This window comes from Ammospiza caudacuta, chromosome 7 (genome assembly GCF_027887145.1).
Source record: "Ammospiza caudacuta isolate bAmmCau1 chromosome 7, bAmmCau1.pri, whole genome shotgun sequence".
NCBI classification, from domain to species: domain Eukaryota; kingdom Metazoa; phylum Chordata; class Aves; order Passeriformes; family Passerellidae; genus Ammospiza; species Ammospiza caudacuta.
In genome coordinates this window covers 20,331,149-20,357,915 of record NC_080599.1, presented here as the reverse complement: position 1 = coordinate 20,357,915, position 26,767 = coordinate 20,331,149, and the positions used below count along the sequence as shown (strand labels likewise).

Here is a 26,767-nt window from a genome sequence, read left to right as displayed (position 1 = left end):
GTAGAAGGTCTGGAAATAACTGGCACCTGTATTTGGTTTGAAAATAGGACTGTTAAACCCAGGGCTAAGTTTTAAATCTAATGCTCAGCTCTTTCCAACAAATTTGCATAAATAATCTCTAAAAACCTAAATTCTTACAGCCTCTTTTAACCCCTTCCTTGAGCTGTCCTCATTGTTAAATGAGCAGAGATGAGATTTAGCAGACAGCACAGATACTTCCTTCCACAAAAAGCTGGCTCAGAGTGATGTGAAGGGTAACAAGAAACAGCAGAGTTTTAAGCCTGTCTTACTGGAATTTATCTAGGGAAAAAAACCTCCTCCAGCATCTTTGTCCATATAAACCACAGAAAAACACCTCCCACTGCTTTCATTCACCCCAAGGAACAAACCAAGAACAGCGTAGAAGAAATTTATTAAGATAGCACTATTTATACAAGTTACTCATGCTAGAAAAAAGCATAAATGATACATGTAAACATTTGTTTACAGAATACTTGTTTTCCTTGTAAAGGTGCAAATGATCTTCATATGTAAACACAAGAATACCGACCTTTAGGGGGGAAGGGGTTTTTATAAAAGTTTTAATGTCCCATTTATGACTGTAGTGTATTTTTTACTATATTCAAGCACATTAAAGTCTGAGTTACATGAATCAAACGATGAAGTTAAAGAACTTAAGGTGTCAGCACTGCCTTTTTCATCTCAAGAATTTACAGTCCTCTTTTTCAAAATGAAATTTAGTAAAGGTCCACAGTTAGATCAGGTGCAAAAGGTCATTCTTCCATACTCAATAGAAATTACTGTAAAAACAGAACTGTTGAGTCTTGAGTTCTTCCCTGCTCTCTCCCCACTCCTGGGTGACCCCACAGTTATTCACAGTGCCAGAAAACAGCCCTTCCCCTCCAAACTCTTTAATGATCTTCACACCTTTCCCTGCTCTAACCACACACAGGCAAAGTGCACAAAGACCACTCAAAGAGAGGGCTCCATCCATCAGGATCAGGAATTCTACAGACACAGACAAGAGGGCAGCTGAGCTGAGGCTGGTCTGAGGTTTTTTTTCCCCAGCAGGAAGGAGCTGGCTGTGGGTCTGCCCTTCCAGCAAGAACACAAGAAGTGGTTATCAGAATGAACAGATGATACCTGCACCCTGCTTCAGACAAGAACTGATATCAAACAGGCAACAGGAAGAAAAAGGCTTTTAAAGGTGAGCTAGATTTAAGTTCTGTCAGTGGTTGCAGGATAAAGTACCAGTGTGGGTGTAGCCAAACTGTATTCCACACCCAGCTGCATTATTTCTGACATTATTCCTGGGAGTGGTGGGTCCTTTGTAACAGCTGGGAGCTGAGTGCAATGTTCTCTGTCCTCACAAAGTGACAGCTGCACCCAGCCTAAAGGGGGCTCATGTCTGCCAGTGGGCAGAGTCCTATCAGGGACTCCCCAAACAGCCTATGACTCGGGATTCCATCATTTCATTGGGAAATCCCTTGCTCTGGGGGAAGGATTCAACATTCCTGCCTGGATTTGAGGGTCCATGATCTGGGGGTTTGGGGATCTGGACACAACAACCAGTACTGGACATCCAAAGAAGGACCAGGCCTTTCCACAGGACCAGAGCTTTTAACAAGACCTCATCCATCACACTAACAGGACTGCAACCACTGTTTGATCAGGACTGGTTTTAAGCCACTCTTTGTGTACTCATTGCATTTATTGTCATCTCTCTATTGAATTGCAACTCTGACTTGAAATCTCTCACAAGGTCTTTCTGTGGGGTTAATTCCTCCCCTGCTAGTTTACCTTCAAACCAGCACAAGTTCACACACAGGAGAGAGAAGAGGAGAGAAAAGCTCAATTTTTGTACAGTAAAAAGGCATTGCTTGAAATCCTTTTCCTCTCACCCTTTTTGGGCACTTCACTGATTCAGCTGAGCGATGCGAGTTCCAGTTCTGAAAAGATACTCAGGACAGCCATCTCACAGCTCTCCTGTCCTCTAAGAGACCCCAAATCATACCACAAGGGTTGGAACCACAGTAGGTGGCAGGACACAGCCCTGCCCAAACCACCAGCTGGTCGAAATGCAAGTCACACATATACATATATATATATAAAATACATATATATATGCACAGACAGATGTATATAAAAAGCTGGAATCATCGCTGTGAGCGATACAAAGGAAATACATGATACAAGTCAAATGAAAAAATAAATATACTCTGTGCACAGAAAAGCTTCTGTGCAAAGGTGGCACCTTGCAGGTCAAGTACTTTTTTTTTTTTTTTTGAAGCTCTCTGTAAATAAGGCAAAAGCAATGTTTTCTGTATCACTTTTTTTCTCTTTCGCCCACCAAACAGCTGCCACATCCACTGCTCCCACAGCAGGAGGGAAAGCAGGAATCCCTCCTCCTGGCCAGACTCCCAGTACAGAGTGTATAGGCTCTACATCAGCATCCTTTTAAGCTACAAGAACTGTTACAGTTTGGTTTATTCCAAAAATGTAGAACTATTTAGAAAAAATACGGACATAAGCAACACTTCTACTTTTGTCCAGTGGTTCTCTGGAGTCTGACAACGTGGTCTCCCGCGGGGCACACTCTCACAGAAGTCAGTTTTTATAATTCCATAGAAAGAGTTCACCGACAAAGAGTTACATTGGAGCTAGACCGTGCATACTAGAGCTGCAAAGAGGTCCAGTGTCAACAAGTCTCTTCAGTTTGTTTTTCTAGGAATGAGAAGGCAGGGGACTCCCTCCCTCTGGAAGCTTACCATATATGAGATTCACAGTGTGTCATTTTGATAACCCCCACGCCTCCGCCCAGCCGCCGGTAGTTCATCCCGCCGTACAACCTGCAGAGACAACATTCCAGAGTCACACATCCTGCTCCATGGGGACACCAACCTCTGGGAGCTGCCATGGCAAACACTGAACCATCTTTAATGTCTGCTTAAAATGAAGAAGAGCTTGTGGAAGCACCCATCTTACACACTTTGTAAGTAAACAGTTGTATTTGCTCGTGCCTTCCTCTCAGAACAGAAACTGCTGCTTGATTTGACACCAAATTTCTGTTAAATAAATACTTCCTGCTCCCTGTCTGGTAAGAAAAAGAAATTTGTAAACTGTAGCTGACCTTAAGCTAGGTTTTGGGTGTCATAGGACTAGGCTTAGTCCTCCTAATTCAACTAATTTAATTTGTATGTTTAAACCCCTACATTCAGCTGAGCCAACTGAGATATAACACATCCCAAGCACCATCTGCTGACTGCAATGGTGTCTGCATTTCACAGGGATATCAGACCCCTACAGATTGCAGCTGCCTGTCCCCCTCTAGGCCACTGGAGTCTGCTGGCAGGAACAGGAGAAGCAAGTTCTCCAAACAGCTTTGTTAAAGCCAAATTGTAGCAGAATTGTTTCTCAGTCAAGCAGCACAAATAAAAAATATCTTCAAGATACAAAAGAAAGGGGAGACCACAGAAGCTGGTCACCTATATTGAGTTCAGTGGAGGAAAAAACTGATAGTTTTTTCAAGCTAATAATACCTTGAATAATCTCCCAAGCTGTGTGAATGCCTGCCAGGCAGTCACTCCTAACTCTGGGCTGTCACAGGGAGTAGCTGAAACCATTCCACCAAGGAATCTGATGTATGTACCACTTTCTCTCTCTGGCTTCCTCAGCAGTTCAAAAAGTACTGTGGATCCATGGTTCACCAAACCAAGGGAAATTCCTCCACTGCTGCTCATGACAGCCATTCTTATCAGTGAAGGGTTAAACTACTGCTATCACTAGTAAGAATAAGGACATGAATTTCTTTCTATTCCCCACTCTTGCCAGATCACCACAGCAGCAAAAATAGCCACAGGTGCTTGATACTTTATGCTAATTACATTTGGGAATAAATACACAAGCAATTGTTTTCAAGTATAGTTATGACTAGAAAGGCTATTTTTCCTCTTTCTTTTCTGCTCAGCATATATTTTGATCAGTAATTTCATATTATTTGCCTCAGCTTGGAGATTCTTCCAGTGGCTGAATCCTGCTGATTTAAAGGGGAATAACATCATGTGCTTGAAGTATTTCAGCTCCTCCAGAAGGATTCAGAAATCACTGCCTCACACTGAAAGTAAGAAGTGATCAGGCCAAATTCTACATGGTGGCTGTGAGTTCCTTCTGCTAAGGACAAGCTCAGTTTTACTGGGATGCAGGAGAGACTCAACCCAAAATGAACAGAAGGGGCATGGTGAGATATTTTTCAAAATGTGGTTCTTTCTTGCAAGAATGGGAATGTTGTGATGGCTCTACCCCACACAAGTTCTCTGTTATGGTGTGTACCACATTCCTAATTTTCCTGGGACAGCTCCAGCTGGATTTCACTGCCTGATTGTCACACAAACTCAAGTTACCTCCACGTGTTGGCATCTGGATCAAACACCTCAATGGTCTTCAGGTACGTTGTGCCATCAAAGCCTCCCACTGCCATCAGCTGTCCATTCACCACAGCCAGGCCAACCTGCAAAACAGCCATCAGACAGCAGCTACTTAGCTGGGATGTACTCAAAAGAAGGTTTAAAATGAAAATATTAATGAAACTATTTAATAACCGTGTTTGGTGAAAGGCAGTCTGCAGGAGAGGGTTGGGGTTTTTTTCTTTAGGGCACAGCACAAATTAAATACCCTAAAAAATGAGACATGGAAAGTTAAATGTGTATCTCAGATTAGAGAATCTCTCAAAGAAAACGCAGAGGGTTCCCCTTATTGCCAGCTACAAGAAGTAGAACCATCTGAGTGATGATAAATACACGAGAATCTAAACCTTTTCCATACAAAACTTATGTTCTGGACTGAAATTTTTCCCCAACAAAGAATATCTACCAGCCCACAACACTTGGTTAAAGTAGCAGAATCACAGGAAAGCCCCTGGTCCCAAACCTCTCAGGTTAGGGCTTGGACCACCTGTAAGCACTTCGGCCTCCAAACTTCTATTTAATCTTTGAAATCACTGAAACATCAAAACATGGAGTATAACAAAGTGGAAAATGTGGAGTATAACAGCAAAAAGGGAAGGTACACATTGTAAAATGGTCCCTGTTTGGCTTTGAGGAAGTCAGGTGAGCTGCAGATACAGCTGCATGTGTTTAGCAGTTTCTATAGAAAGCAAATACAGAAGCAGCTGATAAAAAGTCACTGTCTAATGAGAAACTGAAGTGGACAGTGTTGGACAGCTCACTCTGTGCTTGGAGAACAGAAATAAATATGTATTCTCTGCCCCCAGAACCAGTGGTTACTCAAACTGTGATTCATACTTGCCTCACCAGACACTGAACACTAACTCACAGACAGAACTCATCCTCTCTTTACCACACAATCCAATATCTAATGATAAACACCCAGACCATTTCCATCTCCCAGCCATGATGGCTGCTGAAAACACTGCATAACCTGTTGTTCACAAGAAATCACCACGATCAGCAGTGGATGGGAACTTGCTGTCACTCACAGCACTGAGGAGGAGAGGCACAGCCCAAGTGAAAGCCCAGGAGCCCTGTTCCCACACATGCCTCAAGGCAATGAGAGTCTGCTGGGAATGTGTATCTGAAACATGCTAACCCAGTTTCCCAGCTTTTTCCTCTCAGCAAGTGGGTGTTTTCACCTCCTAATTCATCCAGAGAGATGCAGGTACTAATTTGATAGTGTTCTTTGATGGTATTTCATACCAGGTACAGCTATGTCACCTAAAAGCTCCTCTGCTTCAGGCTTAGCTGACTGCATACAAGCCCCAAAAATATTTAAAAACACCCTCAAATGTCTCATTTCCCCATCTAAACAGCTGTGTGTGGCATGACTTGGCTATCTATGCACCCTCTAGAGAGTTTTTTACAAACTTTTTCCCTCACAGAAAAGAGGTAAAGATGCAGAGGAGGAAGCAGGAGAGTCTCATGAGAAGACTGACGCTTCACCGTGTGCTCTCCCCACAACAAGAGTGACAATGACACTCTGCCCTGTGCCCTCTGTCCCCACATGGTGACAGGTGGCAAGGATGAGCCCACCAAGCCCCACCTGATGCCTGGAGGGGCTGCCTAGAACAGAGGGTAGGCAGTGTTAAAGGAATAAAGTAGGGGTTTATTAAAGGCCTTTAAAGGATTCACCTTGGGCAGTACAAGAGCCCAAAAGTGGCTCTACCAAAGATGGACCCTGGGTCATCAGTTTTCCCACTTTTATAAGTTCTGGTCCATTTCCATATTAGGGTTAATTGTCCAATTCTAGCTCCAGGTGATGCAGTCCCATCCTCCCAGTTTGCTCTCCTCAATTTGCTGTTTACACTTTTTGGGCCTGCAATGGTATCCTTGGTTCTGGGGCTGGAAAATGATTGTTTTGTGTGACTTAACTGTGAGGAGAACTTGCCAACACTTTATATGGAGTTCAGAGTTATAAACTAACATAGTGCAGAATCTGGAAAATGTGTGTGAGAAAAACAGAACTTCCACAGACACTGAAGGATCTGATCTGCAGCCTTGGAAGAAGCTTGGATTGATGTAAAAGTACAATACACAGACATTAAGCAGAAAAATCATAAACTTATGTTTCTATAGTTGTAAGAGTATGCTTTAAATAAATGAGAAACTGTATTGATAAGATGGTGAAGGGTTTGTAATCTAAGGGTGTGGTTGTATAGAATAAACTAGGAGCTTAGAAGTTATGAGAATGTGCAAGTGAGACAAAAGCTCTCTGATAAAAGTATCTACAGTGCAGCAGAAGTAAATAAAGGTGATAGGTTAGAAAAGCAAAATAAATTCTGTGGCAACTGTCTGTTGGATTAGAAAGTTCTATACTGCCTTGTAACAAAGAACCTGTGACTATTCTTGGCACATGGCAAATGCTTCCTCCTCTAAAACCTCATGCGCTCTGAGACTGATGTTTATCTGAGCAATAAATAGTTCTTAGCTTGAAAATAGCCCCATCCCTTCATTTCTAAAGGCAACAATGACAGGAAAACATGAAATGTAAAACCTGAGGCATCACACTCACCCCGCTGCGCCGGGACGTCATGGCCACCACGGGGGACCACTGGTTGGTGCGCGGGTTGTACCTCTCAGCACTGCTGAGCTCTGTGGTGTCATCCCTGCCTCCCACAGCATAGATCATGTCCTGGTACACAGCACAGCCCAGGTGCTTCCTCCTGGTGCCCATGGGGGCTATGGTGTGCCAGCGGTTCTCCTGGGGGTTGTAGCGTTCCACTGCCGAGGGAGGGAAGGAGTGCAGTCAGCAGGGTTGGCAGGCAGTGGGGAGAGCACTTTGGACCTGATTTCCACACACCAAAAATGCCATAAACCCATTTGTTCTCTCTTTTCCAAAGCCATGAACCCCTTCGTTCTCTCTTTTCCAAAGCTATGAACCCCTTTGGTTTCTCTTTCCTTTCAAAGCCATGAACCCATTTGTGTTCTCTTTTCCTCCAAAGCCATGAACCCCTTTGTTCTCTCTTTTCCAAAGCCATGAACCCATTTGTTCTCTGTTCCAAAGCCATGAACCCATTTGTTCTCTATTCCAAAGCCATGAACCCATTTGTTCTCTCTTTTCCAAAGCCATGAACCCATTTGTTCTCTCTTTCCTTCCAAAGCCATGAACCCCTTTTTTCTCTCTTTTCTTCCCAAAAACTCTTGCTAGTATCTCTCCTGTCTCCACACTCGAGAGGGAGCTGGCAGTGCTACAAACTGACCTGCAGCAGTTTTACCTTTGGCACCTTCTTTCCTACAGCAAAAATGGCTGCTGCAGGAATTCAAAAGAAAAAAAACTGCTTGCAACTCCTATGCAAATGATCAAATCATTGTATTAAGGACATACTGCCAAATGAAGCACTGAGAAAGTAAAAATATGACACACAACTAGGTAATAGGGCCTCACAAGTCTGGAGAGTGAGCTATTGTATGGTACAATAATATTTAAAGAAGAAAAACCTCCACAAACTGATCACTGAGATATTCAACAGCTATCTGGGGACATGACAGGCTCCCAGGACCAGGACAAGCAGTGACTGGGATGAAGGGACAGCAAAAGGCATACCAGTATTGAGAGGAGATGTGCCATCAGAGCCTCCCACAGCATAGAGGAAGCCTCCCAGCACAGCCACGGCCACTCCCAGGCGCCTGGTGCTCATGGAAGCCACTCGAGTCCATTTGTTTTCTTTGGGATCATACCTGGCACAAGAATAAACAGCAGAGCTGAGGGAAGTGCTTGACACCTTCACAAAGAAGCAGGAAGACTGACTTTATTCTCCCCAAACAAAAATCCCTGTAAGATTTGTACAGTTCCTATCTCCTCTCTCTCACCCTCACACTCTCAGAGGGTGCAGCTTTTCTGCATCAGCTGCACCCTCTAAGAGATCCTCTTTCTTGCTGTGCCCCACTTTTTTGGGGTTTTTTTGTAATTAAAAAGTACCTCTCCACAATGTTGAGACAAGAGACACCATCCTGGCCACCCACAGCATAGAGGTAACCTCCAAGAACCGCTACTCCAACACTGGTCCTGCAGGTGCTGGTGGGAGCCACATCACTGCTCCACTGATTGGTCTTCGGATCATACCTAGAAAAAAAAAAAAAAAACACAGCAAAATTTATCTGCCTAGGTTTGTTTCAGACTCTCCCATGCTTGGGAGCTCTACAAGGCTGTGAAACTTGCCTATCCTGAGCTTCAACTGCATCACAGCTCTTTGTAAGCTGGATAAAAGCCCTGAAGTGATACAATGCATCCCCTACATGTTATTCCAGGCATGTTCAAACTGCAGGTTGGGATGAATCAAGCTGGAGATCAAAGGTTTAGGCTCCTGAGAGAGACTGGCTGGCGTGTGGAAACTTGCAGCAGAGTTAACTCTGCTCTGCTCCCTGCAGTTCACACAGGAACTCAGCCAGCACTGGGACTTCCAGATAAAACATGGATAGACTTGGGAATCCGGAGAAAAAGAAATACAGTGCATAGCAAGGAAGTGCAGGATGTGGGAGATACAATGATTTGGGAATTTGGGAGCATTCAAAGAGATAGGTGGGAAGAAGGGGAGGCTCAGGGTGGGAGGAGGTATTTTTACAGCTCATTGGGTTTGTTACAGGGTCAAGATTTAGAGTAGTAGGAGAGCTTGACTCATGCATCTTTCAGGCATGGGAATTGCCCTATGCAGCTCCCAGAAACAGGAAGCTTGGTAAAAACTTGTTTGACTTTAATCTTTCACAAGCCCAAAACTGACCTATTTTCCTTCTTCTGCCTATGTGCCAAGGTTCCTTAACTCTCAAGTTGCCACTTGACAAAAAAAAAAAATCCAGGATCTTTCCCTCAGCATCTAAGAAATGCTCACTGTAACCCCACCTTCCCCAACAACACTAAAAACAAACCCTCAATTGCAAGGAAAGTCAACCAGGATCACCACTCCTTCCAACAACACACCCAGACCCATCTCCTACAGATTCCTTCCTTATGCAGAGGCTTTGGTTTGTCCCGTTAAGCTGGGGATAATGTGGCACAGTGTTTTGCACCAGGGGTATGCAAGGCAGGAGGAAATGGCAAAATGAACAGAATTCCTAAAAGGCTGCACCCAGGGTGCAGGTGAGCTGCAGACACAGCTGCATGTGTTTAGCTGTTTCTACAGAAAGCAAATACAGAAGCAGCTGCTAAAAAGTCACTGTGTAATGAGAAATTAAAGTGGACAGTGTTGGGCAGCTCACCCTGTGCTTGGAGAACAGAAATAAATACGTCCTCTGCCTTCAAAAGCAGTGGTTGCTCAAACTGTGATTCATACATGAACATTCACAGCTGAAATTCTGCACAGGGGCCTTATGGACACCTACCTTTCCACACTGTTCAGATAAGAGGAGCCATCATGGCCTCCCACAGCATAGAGGAGGTCGTCCAGGACGCTGACCCCAACTCCACAGCGCCTCTTGCTCATGGAAGCCACCATCCTCCACTCGTTGGTCTGGGGGTCGTAGCGCTCCACACTGGAAATGGCATCCCCACTGCACCAGCCCCCCACTGCAGCAAACACCAAAAACAGGGTCACAAAACACTCACTGAGCTCACACACTGCCTGTGCTCCCAGCACAAATCCCCCCTTTGGACTCGTCTCTAAGTCACTCCTGAGGTTTGTAGCTGCTCACACACTGCCTGTGGTCCTGGCACAAATGCCCCTTTGGACTCGTCTCTAAGTTGCTCCTTCTGAGGTTTGTAGTTATAAAATAGAAGGAGATTTTCAAGAGCCTGAACTGAAGTGTGGAGATGCTGTGGTTTGCACAGCACCAAATAAATCATGTGAGTAAGAAACATAAGTTAACTCAAACTTTCAAATATTAATGCACAGGTCACATCAGAAATAGGTTGTGAAGACTTTATGGGAACACCACCACCAGAAAATCCTGCCTGGAGTCTCCTGGCCTAAGCCAGTGGGAAAATGCATTGATTCAGAAAATCCTGAGTTGGAAGGATCAAAGTCCAACTCCTGGCCTGGCACAGGATAGCCCCAAGAATCCCACCACATGCCTGGGTGTGTTGTCCAAATGCTTCTTGAGCTCCATCAGGCCTGGTGCTGTGACCACTGCCTTGGGAAGTCAATTCCAGTGCCAGACTCTACTGTGGGTGTAAGAACCTCCTCTGACACAGCCCCAGGCCTTTCCCTTGAGTTCTGCTGCTGGTTACACAGAGCCCAGAGCAGTGCCAGCCTCTCCTCTCCCGTCACAAGGAAACCATGTAAACCACGATGAGCTCTCCTCTCAAGGCAGAACAGACCAAGTGACCTCAGCCACTCAGATGGCCCCTCTAGCCCCTCCAGCACGTCCTGCTGACACACAGACACAGCTGCAGGGACACACACCTGCAAAGAGCACCTCTCCACAGCGGATGGGTTTGCGCGGCCTCGTCCGCGGTCCCTGCATCAGCGGCCGCTCCTGGGGCAGCAGCAGGTAGTTCTTGGCTTCATCCACCAGATCCCTGTGCAAGACAAGAAAACATTAACCCCCAGAGGTCAGGCTTGGGAGAAGGGCCCAATCAGAAGTGATGGGAAGAGCAGGCAGCACTAGTCATGCACCTCAGGTATTGCCAAGTCACAGGAGAAGAGCGTGAGCAGCTCGGGTTAAACGCGCGCTGTCACCTCAATGCTCATCGGTTGTTTACGAGCCACTGACACAGTGACAGCAGCAAGCCAGCACCAGTGCTTGGCCACAGTTCATAATAGATACAGTTTGCTATAAAAAGACTGATTAAAAAAAGATATACGACAAGAGATTTGTCAGGCTTACTGTGCAGAAAAGAAAAATCCAGCCTGCCTCAAGCTAAACTGAACAGTCAGTGGTTTTGCCTCAGAAGAGAACAGGAGTTGGAAAGCACACAAATACATAATTCACACATGACCAATAGATGGAGATAGTACCCTTCTGATGAGTATTTTCTCCAGCTCACACTGTCCATCCATTCATGACTTGCCACCTGGACTAATCCTAATATTCCAAACCCTTGAATAAAACAAAAAAGAACAAAAAGTCCTCCTTCCCTCTACAAATGTGGAATTCCCCCAGTATGAATGCTTATTCAGGAAGAGAATAATTTAGCCTATGCCCTGAACTTCTTTACAATATGCACAGGATAGATCATGTGCTTTGAGGATGATACAGAACTCTGCAGAACCAGAAAGGTGAGACTCATACCATAAAAAGAGGAAATGAAAACTTCCCTGCATTATCCTTGTGGGAAAGAGCAGACTCTAATCCCAGAGTTCAATTCTGCTATCAAAGTGCAGACATTCTACACAGAAAAACTACTTTAGATCCCACAGAGATCATCATGAAAGCCATGCAAGAGCTAAGCTGCAATAAGAGGCCATGACTAGAGGAGGTGAAAAAAAAAAGGCAAAATGAAAACCAATACAGTGAAAGGTCTTTTACCTACATCAAACTGCACACTCAAATTTGCCATTTCACTGAAAACCTGAAAGAACAAAACCACTTCTAGGGTACACCACTAACTATTATGCAAATAGAAAACAATTTTTCCTGCTTCTCCTATCCTGCCAGTTGCCAAAGACGAAATTGTGAGGCATCACCCATTTACCAGTGACAAACGAGCACAGTTTCAGAGGACAACAGAATTCAATCCTGTAAATGGCTGAGGAGATTTACCTGCATTCCTCATCACTCTTAATGAGTGGATCAGAGCCCACTGTACCCACAAGAAACTTGGGACTCAGCAGGGGCAGGCGGACGTGCTGCAGCACCTGAAACATAAACCAGAACACCTATGGTGAAACCACAGTTACCCACAGAGATGCAAAAAGCCAAATGGAAAACAAGAGAATTTTAGCTGAATGCAGCTTGTCTCACAACACATTTGCCTTTTCAATATCCCAGTTTAGATACCCAGCAGAAAATCAGTTTTCAGAAAGGGACAATCCACTGGATGCATCAACAGCTGAAAGATGACAGCTGGAAACCTTTAGAAAATTACAGATGTCAAGACATTTGCCTGAACACTAGTTAAGTTAGTGGTTTTATCAAGGATTTAGCTCTCTTAAACCTGAGTGGTATTGCAGAGTAAATGAACAATGAGAAACAACACATCTTTCAGAAGAGTTGAGAATTTGAAGGCCCAAGCACATATAGACAGAGGCAAACAGTTATAAAAGCATTAAAAGCTGCCTTGAGAAGAGCAGCTTTTTCCAGTTTGGTTTGTTTACTTAAAACCATTTTCAAAAGCTTTCCAGTAAATAAAGTTGCATTTAACATCTCTTTCCAAAGCAGAAACAGTGAGGCAGGCAGATGCTCACCTCTTTTGATCATCCAGCCCAGACTTCAGAGGCTTTGGGCTGACAGCTTTGTCAGAATGGGTTCTGCTCTGTGAAATGCCTTGGCTTAGATGAAGCATCACATTCCAACAAAACCATTCTGACAAGCTCCACTGTAACATCATGAGGGCTGAGGCGCAAATCAAGCAGCAGAGCTTAAAGAAGCACTGCAAAGCAAGACAAGGCTTCCCCTCTCCACTGTGGTGTTGATATGACTCTCCAAGCAGTGCAGGCAGGTTTGTCTGGACAGACTGCTGGAGTGAGCTCGTTTGGCAAGTCCTAGCTGGGAACAATCCAACAAATCCCCTAATGAAGGCTCTGGCCAGCCTAGATGAAGGGACAGTGCAAGCCACCTAACACAGGTGGGAGTCAGAGAGAATTTTGGTGGCTTTACAACATTCAGAAGCGCTCTGGCACCACCCTACCATCCCTCCTTCCTCTCTCCCTGGATAAAGCAGCCTGGAATGTCTCTGTGCCCAAGATTACCTGTGGCAGCTGGGGTCTCCTCTCCTGGATGCTGTACTTCACCCAGGCCATCACAGCGTTGAACACCTGCTCCTCGCTGCGCACGTTTAACTCGTCACTGGATATGATGTCTATGAGCTGGTTGGCAGGAAGCAGCATGAACTCCTCGCTCTCCATCACCTGGGAAAGGCAGAGGAAAAAAGGAAGGGAGTAAGGACAAAGCATCAGAGCCATTCACCACTCCAGCACTTCATGAACCGAGCCAGTAAAAAGCCAAATCCCCATCAGTTCCAAGAACAACACACATAAAGGGTTTGCTGCACTGGGCAGAACACAGCCCCCAGCAACACAACAAGACACTTATGGATGGGCATGCCTTTTACACCCTTTAACAATTTTAAAGGGTTAAACCACACTGATCAGGTTTGAAAATTCAAGAAAAACAAAGCCTTTCTTTAAAATCAGCCTCCTCATTTGCCGTGTCTAATACATAAAGCAGAAATGAAACCACAATAAATACGTGACTAAAAAGCAGCACTGGAGCACAGAGATTTCCACAAGGAAAGCAAAACAGAGCACAAAAATAAGAGTCTCAAACAAGTTACCAGAGGCATTGCAGAGAACACAGAAAGCCTGATTTGTGGCAGAACAGAAAATATTTCAGGAGACTCATCTGATCCTGCCTCTTTCATTTGCTCTAAATATACACATGGAGTGTGCAGTAGTCGAGATGCACTAAAGAGGAAATCAGAGCCTCCAGAGCCCCTAAGGACTGATCTCCTGTGAAAGTCAAGCCACTGACAAACACATTAATTCCTCCAGCATCCAAGATAGCAACCAAGTTTCTCAGGAGGCCTTGGCTGCTGCTGGGGGACTGCTCACACAGCATGAGTCACTCAGACTGCCCTGGGAGCTCACACACCACCACAGCTCCTGCACAGACAGCAGATAGGTGGGGAAAGGTACAAGAATCAAAATTCAAACTGCAGAAATGGCCTGACTGATAACTGCCAGCTCACTTTCCCTGCAAGCACTCCCAGTCTGCAGCTGGGAATTTCCAAAAGGTTCAGGGACAGAAAATAACTGAATGCTGGCTTGCCCTTATCATCTGTGACCACATTAGAATTCCATGACTTATTTCACAATTTGCTGCATAAATTAAAGAAAAACACTCTTTGACACAATCATCTCAAGAGCAGTCAGCTGTGCAGTCCTTCTAATTACCTGAAGAAGTTATTTAAGGGCACTGAAAAAATATCCAGTTACTGACAACAGAAAATATTGTTAAAAAAAGAACAAAGAGGATAATGAGATCAGTTACCACACTTGGTTCTTGGGCACCCTGAGCTTTTGGGGACAGTAAAGGCCACAGAAAGGTTGGCCCAGAGACTCCTTCAGACTTTAAGTAGGAACTGGGTTGGTCATTAAAGATCTTTATCAGCTTTTTTCCATAGTCTCCCTTCCTCCTACAAAGCTTATGTGTAAACTTTACTCTGATGGTTTTAAATGCAGCTTCTGCAGAGTCTGGAAACAGCAGCTGTGGAAATTCCTGAGTTAAAGATGCTCATCCAGCCTCTCCCTTTGACCCTCAGGACATCCAGTTGCATTGATGGCCTCACAAAATTCAAAGCATTTCTTTAAACCAAATTATTACTACTGTGCAACTTGTTAGTTTACACAGTAAAACAAATCATTATTTTAAATGCTTTGGCTTTTTTTTGGCTTAATTATAAGGACACTCATAATTATCTGACTAATAGTAATGATCTATTTCACTGACTTGCTTAGTGGACAAGAATTGGCTGGATTTCATTTCCTCTGCAGCATTCCTGAACAACAGTGCTTTTATAAACAGAGAGAATTCATGTCAGACTATGCAATATGGAGTGCAATTTTTGTCTGTTGATAAAAGTGCAACTTGTCCACCCATAAATATATTTTTTCCCTACACACAAATGTCAAGAGAAAAAAAAAAAAAGGCTGTTCTTGTACAGTGGAGTTGCTAATAGAACCATTTCACATTAGATGCACAAAATCCACTAGGGGTTATAGGCAACAAATTAAATTGGGAGGAATGGAAAAAACATTTTACCAAGAAGTTAATGATGTAATGCAGCAACACACATAAAAATTTAATAGAAGCAGAGGTTAGCACAGCAGAGGACATGAAGCAATTCAAACTGCATTCAAAGTAACTGCAAGGGTTGGCCTGGTGCCTGCTGCTTAATATTTCACCTTGGCACCCAGGAAATTCCCAGCTCACATTCCTTTCTGCCAGCTTGGAGGAACAATGGCCACACAGCCTCTGCACAGGAAGGCAATTTTTTTTTTTATCAGCTTTTTATTTCTTTTTTATCAGTTTTCAACCTCCACAGTGGATGATGGTTAAACAGACAAGTGCCTGGCTTCCCCCAGGGATCACCAAGCCACTCCCCAGATGGGAAATGCTGCCAGAATGGAATGCAATCCCAAGGAGCAGCACCACTCACACTGTCTGCAGAGAAACAGTGGAAGCAAAAGAAGTGATGATTAAGGATGAAGAGCTGCAGAACTCCTGGGGCACTGAACTGGACACCAAAACCTGCCCAGGCCAAAGAAACAGTGCTCTAATCTAAGCCTCACTTTTCCAGAGGCTGTGTTTAAGTCAAGTCAATTATAATTTGCATCATCTTCGAGGAAGAGTGCTCTCTTCTCTTTTTCCTCCTTGTGCTTTAACAGGGATAAGGAAGACAGAAAGTTGTCTTCAAGGGACTGCAAAAGAAAAGAAGCCCATAGCAAGCAGCTCCTAACAGCCAGCTGCATGTATTAATACTAAACACTTTAAAACAAAACTGTCAAGCTGTTAAAATGTTATTTAGAGGCTTGTAAGCATGCCCTACTCATGTAATAACAAGATCTAATAGCCAGTAAAACAACCAAGCACTGAAAATAAACAACCATCTGGATAGCATCTTGCTCCCCCACCTCCCAAAAATAAAAAACAAAACCAAACAAATCCAGAAGAAAAGAAGTGCAGAGCAAGCACAGAGGATATGAAGTGGCCAGCTAAAATGTAGGGCTTTGGGAAACCACCTAGTTCTACAAAAAAAAAACCTCTCATCTTACCAGCAAATTCTGTTTGGTTAGAAAAGATGTATTTAATTGCAGCTTTTATAGTAAACTGATGTTTTGGATACCAAGAATTGTCTTCACTGTGTCCAACAGTTGTGTTCTGTTGTGTTGGTCCTGCTCAGATTTTGAAGTACTACCTGACTAAAATTAACAAATTCCAACCTGCTCCTTGCATGTTAGAAGGGAAAAAAAGAGACAAGCTGCCATCACTCACAGCACTTCCATACTGCTGCTTCTCTGGGGAAACTAAATTAGCACCAGGAGTTCCTGGAGTTCCTCCCTTTGGAAAGGATCTCCCTGTGAAGCTGGTGGGAAGAGGAGATTTTTCTGCAGCAGTTCAGTAAAGACCCACTTTTCTCTATTGCTCACACAATCCTTAATTATGATGTTGATCCTTCTCTGAACCAGCTGCTGGCATTTTTTTTTTCACCAAAAAATTATCTAGGCAGAATTAACAAAGGATGAGAAACTTGAGTTTATAAAGGTCAGCTACAATATTACACATCTGAATTACTTTCAGACAGCTTCTGCTGAATAATAGATACAAAACTCTAGTTCTGCTACAACCAGGGATTTGGAGACTCCCCTGAGGCAGCCTCATGCTCCCTCAAACACCCACTTTGTCAATTCCAGAGCTCAACATCAAATTCCTTGGGTTCTATTGATGTGTTGTCCTTACTTTTAACACCTTCCCCCTCTCCAACCATGTAGAATCCAGAATATTTCTGAAAGAGGAGTGGAATATGCAAGCAGGACAGATTCCATGCCAAATCCACCTGCACCCACAGCCTTGCCACCCACATAGCACACACCACACACCTTTCAGGGAAGAAATGTTGTGCATCAACCACTGGTACAAGACAGTCCTGCTACCTCTCTCCTCTTTCCTCCCCACTTAACATCTGGCACCCATCACTATGGGTCCCATCACTGACACCCATCACTATCAGGGCACAGAGCAGGTGTAAAGACAGGATTTGGAAAAAATGGCAAAATGAGAGTTGCTGAAAGCTCTCACAGGCCACATTGATGCATTTTACAGCACAATTCCAGCACACCAGCTCCTTACCTCCTGGAAGTTGTGCTGTGTGAATTTGTCGGCGATCCTCAGCAGCTCACGGCACGAGTGAGTGTCAGCAAAAGCCCGGATGCCCAGGCAATTGGAAGGGTCCAACTGTCTCTTGAGGAACTCACAGCAAGCCTCCTGGATCTCGGCCAGCTGGAGAAGACAAGCAGCTGGCAGCAAGGTCTGGACATTCCCCTCTTCCACGGTGATCTGCGAGGTGTAGGCGAAGTCGATGAGCAGCTCCATGGCGCGCTCGTCGATGTCCCTGATCACCACCTCGGTCTGCCGCGACTCCGCCAGCTCCCCGGTGAACATGGCTCGGAAATAGGGGCTGCAGGCCGACAGGATCACCCTGTGGGCGTAGATCTTCTTGGCCCCCACTACCAGCACCACATCACAGAGCTCCCTGTGCTTCCTGAGCAGGTTGATGACCTCCAGGGTCTGCCGGGGGTGCTTGTCGGAGATGTAGGGCATGCGCGCGGGCTGCGGCACCCCCTCGGGCAGCTTGTTGGGGTCTCCGAGGGTGCAGCGGCTGGTCACGTCCATTCCGGTCTCTCCTGGACGAGTGCTGGCACACCTGCAGTGCAGGAGATACAGATACAGCACCATGGTCAGGGATCCCAGAGCCAGCTGGGAGCTGGAGCTCCACAGCTTGCACCGAGCACGAGCCTGAGGGACACAGACACGAGCCGTGCCCATAAGTCCCCGGCGGGACACGAAAACAAGCACGTGACCACATGAAAGAGGAATCCATCTCCAAGCAAAGCTAGCTTAGAAGTAAACAAATGCCAACTTGCAGCAGGCTTCTATTTATTGCTATTTTTATAGGCTTTGGATGACACACGGCTGTAATATCCAGCTACACGCACATATTTATGAGCTGAACCTCGCCGTAGCCTCGTGTGGTAAAGGCACATTACCTCATTTCACAGAGTGACTCAAAGCACAGATTAGCTGGCTTGCCCACTGTCAAATGCGGGAGTTTTCTTTGACAGAGGTGGAGATGGATTTCCAGCTCTGCGATTTAACCAAACTTCTCTGTTCTACCTATGTTTTTAATGGGGTCACTCATCACTGTAATGTCTGAACACACTCAACTGTCACACAGACTTTAGGAGCTCGAGATGGCCTGCAGAGTACCATGAGCATCTTTCAGGTTCACAGAATACCCGTTCTAATCATCACCTCTTCAATTATCTTTGAGCTGTGGAGTCTCCTGACTCAACCCACCCTCCCTGACACGTGTCAAAAGAAGGTTAATCTTCCTCAAGAATGGCAGAAGGCAGGCAAAACCAAATCAAATCAAACAGGAAAAAGATAAAACAAGTATCCACCACTATCAACCAGCCAAAAAAGGAAGAATAGGAAATCAGGATGGTAACTTTAGAGGTGAAGAATCACTTAAGAACACATAAACTAAGTTACTGGCACAGAGAAGAAACACTGTGTCTTCCCAGTTTCAGAGGCAATTAGGAAAAGCCAGGAAACTGCTGCTTGTTCCCACATCAAAGGAAAAGCATCACTTAGAGCAATTAAAGGACATTGAGCAAAATATCAGAGTATTTATGGTTTATCACCACTGAAGATGTACTGAAAGACCCAAAACATGCTGGCCACTACCAGTTTTTCCCTGATCCACTGGCATTTGTGAGCTGTCACTACCCCACTGCTCATATTAAGAGTTGAAATTAAATCAAGCTTGGCTTTGCCATGGCTCAACGTAATTTGCAGCAGGCTTGAAGGAAAGAATTAAAAAAAAACACCTCACATGTTTTCCCCTCATTATTATGTCAAATGCACTTTCTAAGCACTGGGAAACCAGTCTCTGCAGCAGTTCAAATTATTTACTTGCATCTTAGCCTGTTTCCCATTCCCTCCACACCCTCTCCTTGATCATCATATTCATATGTTTTAGACCATTACCTCCTCCTCCTCCTATCTTGGTTACACAGATCCAGCTGGGGCTCCCCTCTGGGTTTTGCTGCTTGCTCCTGCTCAGCCTCTGCACCTTAAATGCCTTGGGTTTTTATCCCTGCTGCATCTTTTTTACATCCATCACCGTTCTGCTTCCCTGACACCTCTGACAAATCCTCCTGCTCTTACACTGCTTCTCCACCAGTCTCCTCCACCCACTCCTGTCCCTCACAACCCAAATTCACCTTTGGGGGCCTTGACAATCATTCTCAAAGCTCTGCCAAGTTCCTCACAAACAACGCATAAACTAAATTGCCCTTGCAGCAACACACACCAACCATAATTAATGGTACCCCTGCAAAAACCCCAAGAAACCTGGGCTGAAGATTAATTTACCTAATTGGCTTATTTTCCCAGTCCTTAGCAGTCAAGGCCAGAAGGTAAGTAATTTAATCCCTCTACCAAAAGATGGAGAAAGGTGGTGACAAACATTCCTCTGTAGAGTTTGGCTCTTGCTAAGCAAGCTGAGTTGATTTTATTGTGCATTAAGTGTTTTGAACTATGTCAAACCAACCCTTGGAAGGAAAAAAAGAACACAATAAGAGCTCTTTTAAGACACATGCTACTACAGTTCTGGACAGTTTGTCTTGACCAGGCTGTCAGTCAAAGAACAGAAGAAGCATTTTTCAAATAAAAACCCATTTCATGTAACTACAGCACACAGGAGATGGTGCACATCCAGGACAGGGCATCCTTTTGGAAAGCACACAACCCCTCTGTAACAGATTTACGCAGTAAACCTTGTCTTTCCTAGCCAGGACAGAACAGGATTTTTCTGCCCAAATGAGGCCCTGCTGAACACATCTTTAACTCACTGAAAAGGTGTCTGGTTAGCAAGAACTGCAGTCATTCCTGCATTGTTCCCACCAGCATTTATCTGAGAGCCTGCATTGTACTCAGCCTCCTTACTCCTGGGGAGAAAGTGCTGGTTAATGATTAAAGAAGATTGAATAGATGGAAAAAAGAGTAACAACCAAACATTCCTGATTCACCCACAACTTATCTCTGGGTGGTACAGAAGCCAGTGATCAATTGGCTTAAGAATTTCCAAGCTAGATCAACCCAGATGCTTGATGTGAAGCTCGATGGGTTGCTGCTACACACAGGCACAAAAGTGTGAATTTAAAGGACACCTCTGCTGGCTTGTATCTCCACAAAGCTTGTAATTCCACTGCATTCTGTGTGCATTATGCATAAATATGCACAGAGAATGAAATGATGAGTCAGTAGCTTAGAGGTGTGAAAGACAGAAGGCAGTACTTGATTCTCACATGGCAGGGGAGCTGCCTCCCCCCACACAGAACTCAGAGCTGCTCCTGAATAGCCAGGGTGATTAAGGAGGGCTGAGGATCCAGAGGAAATGTGTGTGTGCCTGGATAAAAACATTCACACCCAGCTATGCAGATATTCTGGGATTAGCTTCCATCAAAATGCAGGGCTGGGGAAATCAGCAAATACAATGGGATTAAGAAAGGGCTGACAAAGGATCAGTTTTTGTAGCACACTGCTGAGAAGTACAAATGGGAACACAGGCAGTCTGCAACACTAAGTCAGCTAAATAAACAGGCTGCTCTGCCTCCATTTTATTCCACTAATGCCCAAAATTTCATTCATTAACAGGGGCATGTATGAGACATCCATCTTTACAGCAGCTCCTCCCAAAGTTAAAAAAATACCTAATAACACACACCTAGGGAAAATTCCCTCCCATGCTGTCATAAGGGCACCTTAACTTTCAAACCTGCAATTTTTTAAGATAATATGTGTTTTAGCACAAGATTACAAAAAGGCTTTAACACAGTTCAGCAGAAAACAACAGGCTGACCTAAAGCTTATGAAACACACGTTTCAGGCTAAAAACATCAATTGAAATCCAAAAATCATGTGTTGCTGGAGTGTATTTCAGTGGCAAGAGATTTTAGTAGCAAATAAAAATAACAAAGCAAACTGGTAGTGATTTCTGTCAATGCCTTGATTTGAAATTAAGAAATATTTCCTATACTCATTACAGAGCTGCAAGAACAAGGGTCATTGACTTGGCCCAGCCTTTGGCAAGAAAAGTCACCACCACAACATGCCAACCAAGTAAATGGAAATGCTTTATTGTGGCATCAGTACCCTAGGCATCAAGTTAGCTACAAGTCTGATTATCAGGAAAAACACCACTGATTCATTTTCTTGCCCAGCTAGCAAGGTTCCAGTAAGTTTCCTCAACAAAGTTATGCAAACAAGCAGATAAACATGACTGAAATACTATTTGACATTACACAAAAGGAAACCAACAAGGATCTGGTGTATTTGCCTCTATTTATATTGCTTGGTTTGAATTTTACTGACCAAGAACAGAAAATTCAATTTCACTCTGACTGAGGGAAAATGTGACATGGTGCTGAACTACTGTGACATCCCAGTTAGGGTGAAACTGAGGATGCCCATACTCTGGAAGAAGAGATCATTACTTGAGCCTTCCAAAACCTTCCTGAGCCTTTTGTAGCTTGTTTTGGGCAAGAGCTATGTCCACGTAGTTGGATAACTCCTGAGTGCATGACCAGGATCTGAAGCCTCCTTCCTCCTGCTGGGTCTGGCTGCTCTGATCCAGCACTGCTGTAAGCTGGGAAAAGGCTGCCAGGAAAAAGCTGAGTGAGGAAGAGCTGGGAGAGCTTCCCCAGTTTGTTTGGGAACTGCTCAAGCCCTTGTGCCTGAGCTGTGTTGAAGATATGTCTGCAGCTGACTGTGCACCCACGCATCCTGAGCTGATTTCCCTGCTTCCTTCCTCACCCCTGCTTGCCCAAGGGGTCCAGGACTCCTGTCTGGCCCTGGCCATCAGATCTGCTCTGCCCTCCAAGTCTGGGTGCTGTGGGACCATGCCCTTCACTCAGAGGTCCCTGCTGCCTTGTTTTTCCCCTCAGCAAAGCCACATTCTCTTGCTGAGAGTGAGCAAGAACAGCCTGCCCCAGCCACCCCTTCATTCCTAATGCAGGGTAAATCCTGTTTGCAGCAGCAATTCTGTGTTCCCTGCTATAATCTTGACAGGAATAGCTGGAATTCCTTGTCTGTTCAAGCTGTTCCTCCTCCCCTCTGAATGCTGTACACATCTGATACCATCTCACTGTGTTTATTAACCCATTACTGGCCAAGCCCCACTCCCCTCTTTGACACAGGGTCTCTCACTTTTATAAGTTTTGGTCTATTAGTGTATTGGAGTTAATGGCTTAATTACAGCTTTAGTCCATGAAGTCCCACTTTTCTTGTTTTTCTCTCTTCAGCCCATGTTGTTTATACTCTTGGGCCTGAGATTTGGATCATCTGTCCTTGGTCCCCAGCTAGAGCAGGAATTGTTTTCTCTCCCTACTGTGTGCAGAGAGCTCATAGGAAGCCCAGACTCACACACTAAAGCAGCCCAGAATCTAAAAAACATTAAAAGCTCAAACCTGAGGCACCACCTGGGCAGGCAGAGCTGTGGATCATTATTTCTCCTTTCTGCCCCACCTCACGTGGGGGTGTTAAATTGGCTTCAGAGCCCTGAGTTAAAGGATAAAAGAAAGTGCTCTGCCATCTGCATAGCTGGAGTTCATAGGAAGATCTGTGCTCAAAATCCAGTCAGGAACATTTTATCATTTTCTGCTAAGACAGGCAATAGGAGGAGAACAAACAGATTTCAACAAGCCACACTGAAGCCCTTAAAACAGGCAAGTGTACTCCAGAACTGGAGTCCACAGCTCACAGCAGAGATGTGCTTGTCAGGCCAGGCTGCAGCAATAATAAAAAACCTCCACTTCTTCACCTCTGTGCTGCTGCCCACCACAAAAATTAAAATTGACTGGCAGCCAGAACTTCCACAATAGCAAATCCAAGGCCACAAACCCACAAACAGACACACCAACTCCAGCATGTGAATTCTCTGCCTCAGTGTGACACAGAAAAGAGCAGGCACAGAAACAACTTTAGAACCTCAATTTCCCCATCAGGAACACAAAAAGGAGGGAGAAAGCAAGAACACAAGCCAAGCCAGTTATCAATTTTATGTCATTCTGCAAAAATATCTTGATAAATGGAGCACAACATCAAAACCTAAAAAACTGGTTAAGATTTAAACAATCCCTACTGAAGAGGGCTACAATGAAAGAAAGCTCATCTGCTATTTAATCCATCCTGGAGGAAAAGGAATTCACTGCAAAAGTCACATACAGCTCCTCACTGAACAAACCACATTTCTTATCTTGGCAAAAATGCAGCACAATACCCAGGCTCAGCCTCTGTCATGTCCCAGGTTTACTCACTGCTGAACTGCAGCAGCGGCACAGCAAATTAAATTCATTAAAATGCATTTAATTAAAACGGCATTGTGCCATTCTTCAAGGGTTTAAGTGGCTCCTTCCTTCTTGCCTCCTTACACAGAACCCAGGCTAATGGTTTCTGTGGCTAAGAATGCTCTATAGATTCATCTATGGTTAAAAGCCTTGCCTTCCCTTACATGAATGTTTATAGATTTACCCACAATAAAGTTCTCCTCCTTTCAACATCCCAAAGAGCACAAACAGACCAAGCAAGCTGCCTGAGCTCTCTTCAATCCATTTAGAGCTGAAGAACTTCAGGCAACTTTGCTTCCACACAGCCTGCATCATGCACAGAAATGTATCTGCTGCTAAATTTTGCTGTGGGATTGCCATCAAGCAAGGAAAATCAACAAGAACTAGCAGGGAACCATGTTTGCAAACCTGTCATTGTGCTGAACTACTGTGACAACTCTTCCCTCTATGAGAGAGAATGTTTTTGACACAACCACAGCAAGAACTCCCCTGAATTAAACTTCAGCTGCATCTCCAGCTCATTAGAACTGAGGCAGCTGGCATCCATAATTAGAAAAGGAAATCTCCTTTTCACCCAAGACCTCACCAAACTCCCTTCCTTAAGGGAAAAATAATACCCCTTGGAAATCAAGTTTAAATTTATTCCTGGCAGTTTATTTTTTCTATTTTCCACAGCTTTGATGCCTAAGTAATTAAATACTGAATTTTAAAGATTATAGTAAATGGGGAAGTGGAAAAGGGGATGGAGAATTACAGAATTAGAGTAACTTGTCTTCCATACTCTTCCTTAAAGACATCTGGCCTTGTAAATACTGAAAACTAAATACATTTAAGAAAGGACTAAAGAGGAATGATTTATTTCCCAATTCCCCATAGCCAGGCTTAAAAAAAAAAAAATCCAAAACCACAAAAGATTTTACAGTCCAGGCACACAGCAAACCAACTCACATGATTTATCCTGTTTGGGGAACAGAAGAACAATTGTTTTTGTGTCTTACCTGCGCATTGGCTTTCCGTCCATGCACCGTGAAGAGAAACCTTCACCCTACACTTCAAGACCTGATCCAACAGGGAAACAGAAAAAGAGAAAAAAATGTGATTTCCTATGGGTTACTTTTAATTTTTGAAGGAATGCTTTGCTAGGCTGTGTCTCTACAAATGAGCTGATATCTTTTTGGTATTCTGATAGAATGGCTTGAAGTTTTACATCTCTTGTGTCTCACTATTCATAGAGACTGAAAACAGAATAAAATCTTTTAAAACATCTCTCAGTTACCCTGTCTCTGTAAAAACTAAGGAAACCAACAATTTCCAAGTGAAAATAACCTTCCTTCCCCTCTTCAGTCCTAATGTGCCTTTGAGCTCTTGTCCAGTTATAAATTCACATCCCAGATTAACAACACCTGGACCACAGAAAATAAAGCAGAAGAAAACATCACCAGCATTAAAAACATTTCCACCACGGCTGCACAAAGATTCCTCACCAAACAGAACACGCACATTATAAAGTCAGCACACTGCCTGCCTCCCTGAATCCTTAAAACTGTTCTACCAAAGGGAAAAATATCTGAAGTGACAGGGTGCTCACTGTCACTCCTTGCTCGGAGCCAGGAGGTATCTCTCCCTCACACATTTAGCAGAGATTTAAGGCAGGCTGGCACCTAATAAACAGCACAGCGCTGCTCACCAGCTACACTGCAGAGCCAGGATTTGATAGAAGATAAAACTTGTGTCTGGAAATTGAAGATAACTGTGCCCCAGAGGTAAGAGGGATGCTAATAATGCTACTACATCTGCAAAGATGAATGATGCTGCCTGATGTTCGCTACACTTCCACTCCAAATATTCATTTTTTGAGAGTAATAACAGTTGCAAACTGCACAGGCCTTTCATATTCAGCCACTAACTTCTAATTCTAATGTAAATTAACCCTTTTTACAAGGGCATCGCTTCACCCAATTTCATTTTTGATAGCTATTCACTTAGGAATACATTTAATTCAATTATTATTCGAAGCAATAAGCCTAACTTTTTTGTAAAAATCTATTAAAAGAACAGAAAGGTGTTCTGCCTCCACACTGATAGTCACAGGCTTCTACCTCTCCAGAAATGAGCAACCACTGAACTATGGGAAAAGCAATGACAGAATGAGAATGAATTAAAACTTAAAATAAACACAAGTAGCATTCACAAGAGGGAAAAAAAAATATAATTAAATTTAGGAAAAAAAAAGGTCATTTTTGGAAGACTGAGACTGTCAGACTGGAACCTTATTTCACAGGCAGCACTCTATAGGAGCATTATCCCAGACACACCAGCGGAGCTGGCTAATGAAGAATAAGCTCAGACTTGCTGTCTGCCTCACTTGCAAATTACTCAGGTTCGCAGCTCCCTGCAAATAAAGACAGGCGATTCCTCACGGTTAGGGCACCGCATAGCGATTCCGAGGTGAGATCGGGGCTGCCGGGGCACCGAGCACCGCCTTATCCCGCCGGGGCACCGGGCACGGCCGCGTCCCGCCGGGGCTGTCCCGTGAGCCGGCAGCGCCAAGCGGCCCCCGGAGCACCCCGCACACGCGAGGGAACGTGCGGCAGGCTATTCTTAGCCCCCCGATTGCATCAGATTTAATCCCCTTAAACCCACGTTGAAAGCCGGGGAGGGGGGGAAATCACACACACGCATATACAAGCAAAATAAAGGCATTTAAACCGCGCTGTCGGCGCGGCAGCAACAGGCTCAGGGGCGGCTCTGCCAGCACAGCCCGGCCCTGCAGCCCCCGCGGCACAACTCGGCTCGGCCGGCGGCAGCTCCTGCGGGACGGGCACCGCACCTCTCCGCCGGGCCGGGCCGAAGGGCCACGCCGAGCCCAACCCGGCTGTGCCGAGCCGAACCGCGGAGCCCACGCTGCGCCAGCCCGCCCGGGCAGCGCTGCCCAGCCCACCCCGCACCCCCCGGCCCGCAGAGCCGCCTCACTCACGCCGGGCGCGGGCTCCTCGCCACCGCCGAGCCGCGGTCCCGCAGCGCCGCCCGAGC

General features: G+C 44.8%; 1 protein-coding gene across 2 annotated transcripts; it reads right to left on the bottom strand.

Moving 5' to 3' along the window:
• Positions 1–228: 228 nt before the first annotated feature.
• On the bottom strand, positions 229–26,767 carry KLHL20 (kelch like family member 20). Of its 2 annotated transcripts, XM_058808274.1 has the most exons (12): positions 26,712–26,767; positions 24,733–24,793; positions 17,454–18,027; positions 13,295–13,453; positions 12,147–12,241; positions 10,847–10,962; positions 9,828–10,011; positions 8,431–8,574; positions 8,056–8,189; positions 7,024–7,232; positions 4,401–4,507; positions 229–2,849 (listed from the first exon to the last, which is right to left on the bottom strand). In XM_058808274.1, exons 2-12 carry the CDS (start codon positions 24,753–24,755, stop codon positions 2,765–2,767), a joined length of 1,830 nt encoding a protein of 609 aa, XP_058664257.1. In that variant the 5' UTR covers positions 24,756–24,793; positions 26,712–26,767; the 3' UTR covers positions 229–2,764. The 2 variants fall into 2 exon arrangements, with proteins under 2 accessions (XP_058664257.1, XP_058664256.1); XM_058808273.1 differs by lacking the exons at positions 24,733–24,793; positions 26,712–26,767 and having other exon boundaries at positions 17,454–18,059.

Coding starts and splice junctions, on each gene's coding strand:
- KLHL20 (XM_058808273.1), bottom strand. CDS start 18,059: ATGGTGCTGTATCTGTATCTCCTGCACTGCAGGTGTGCCAGCACTCGT. Junction 10,963..12,146: donor AAGAGTGATGAGGAATGCAG/GTAAATCTCCTC, acceptor TGTCTTGCACAG/GGATCTGGTGGATGAAGCCA. Junction 8,190..8,430: donor TGTCTCAACATTGTGGAGAG/GTACTTTTTAAT, acceptor TTCTTGTGCCAG/GTATGATCCCAAAGAAAACA.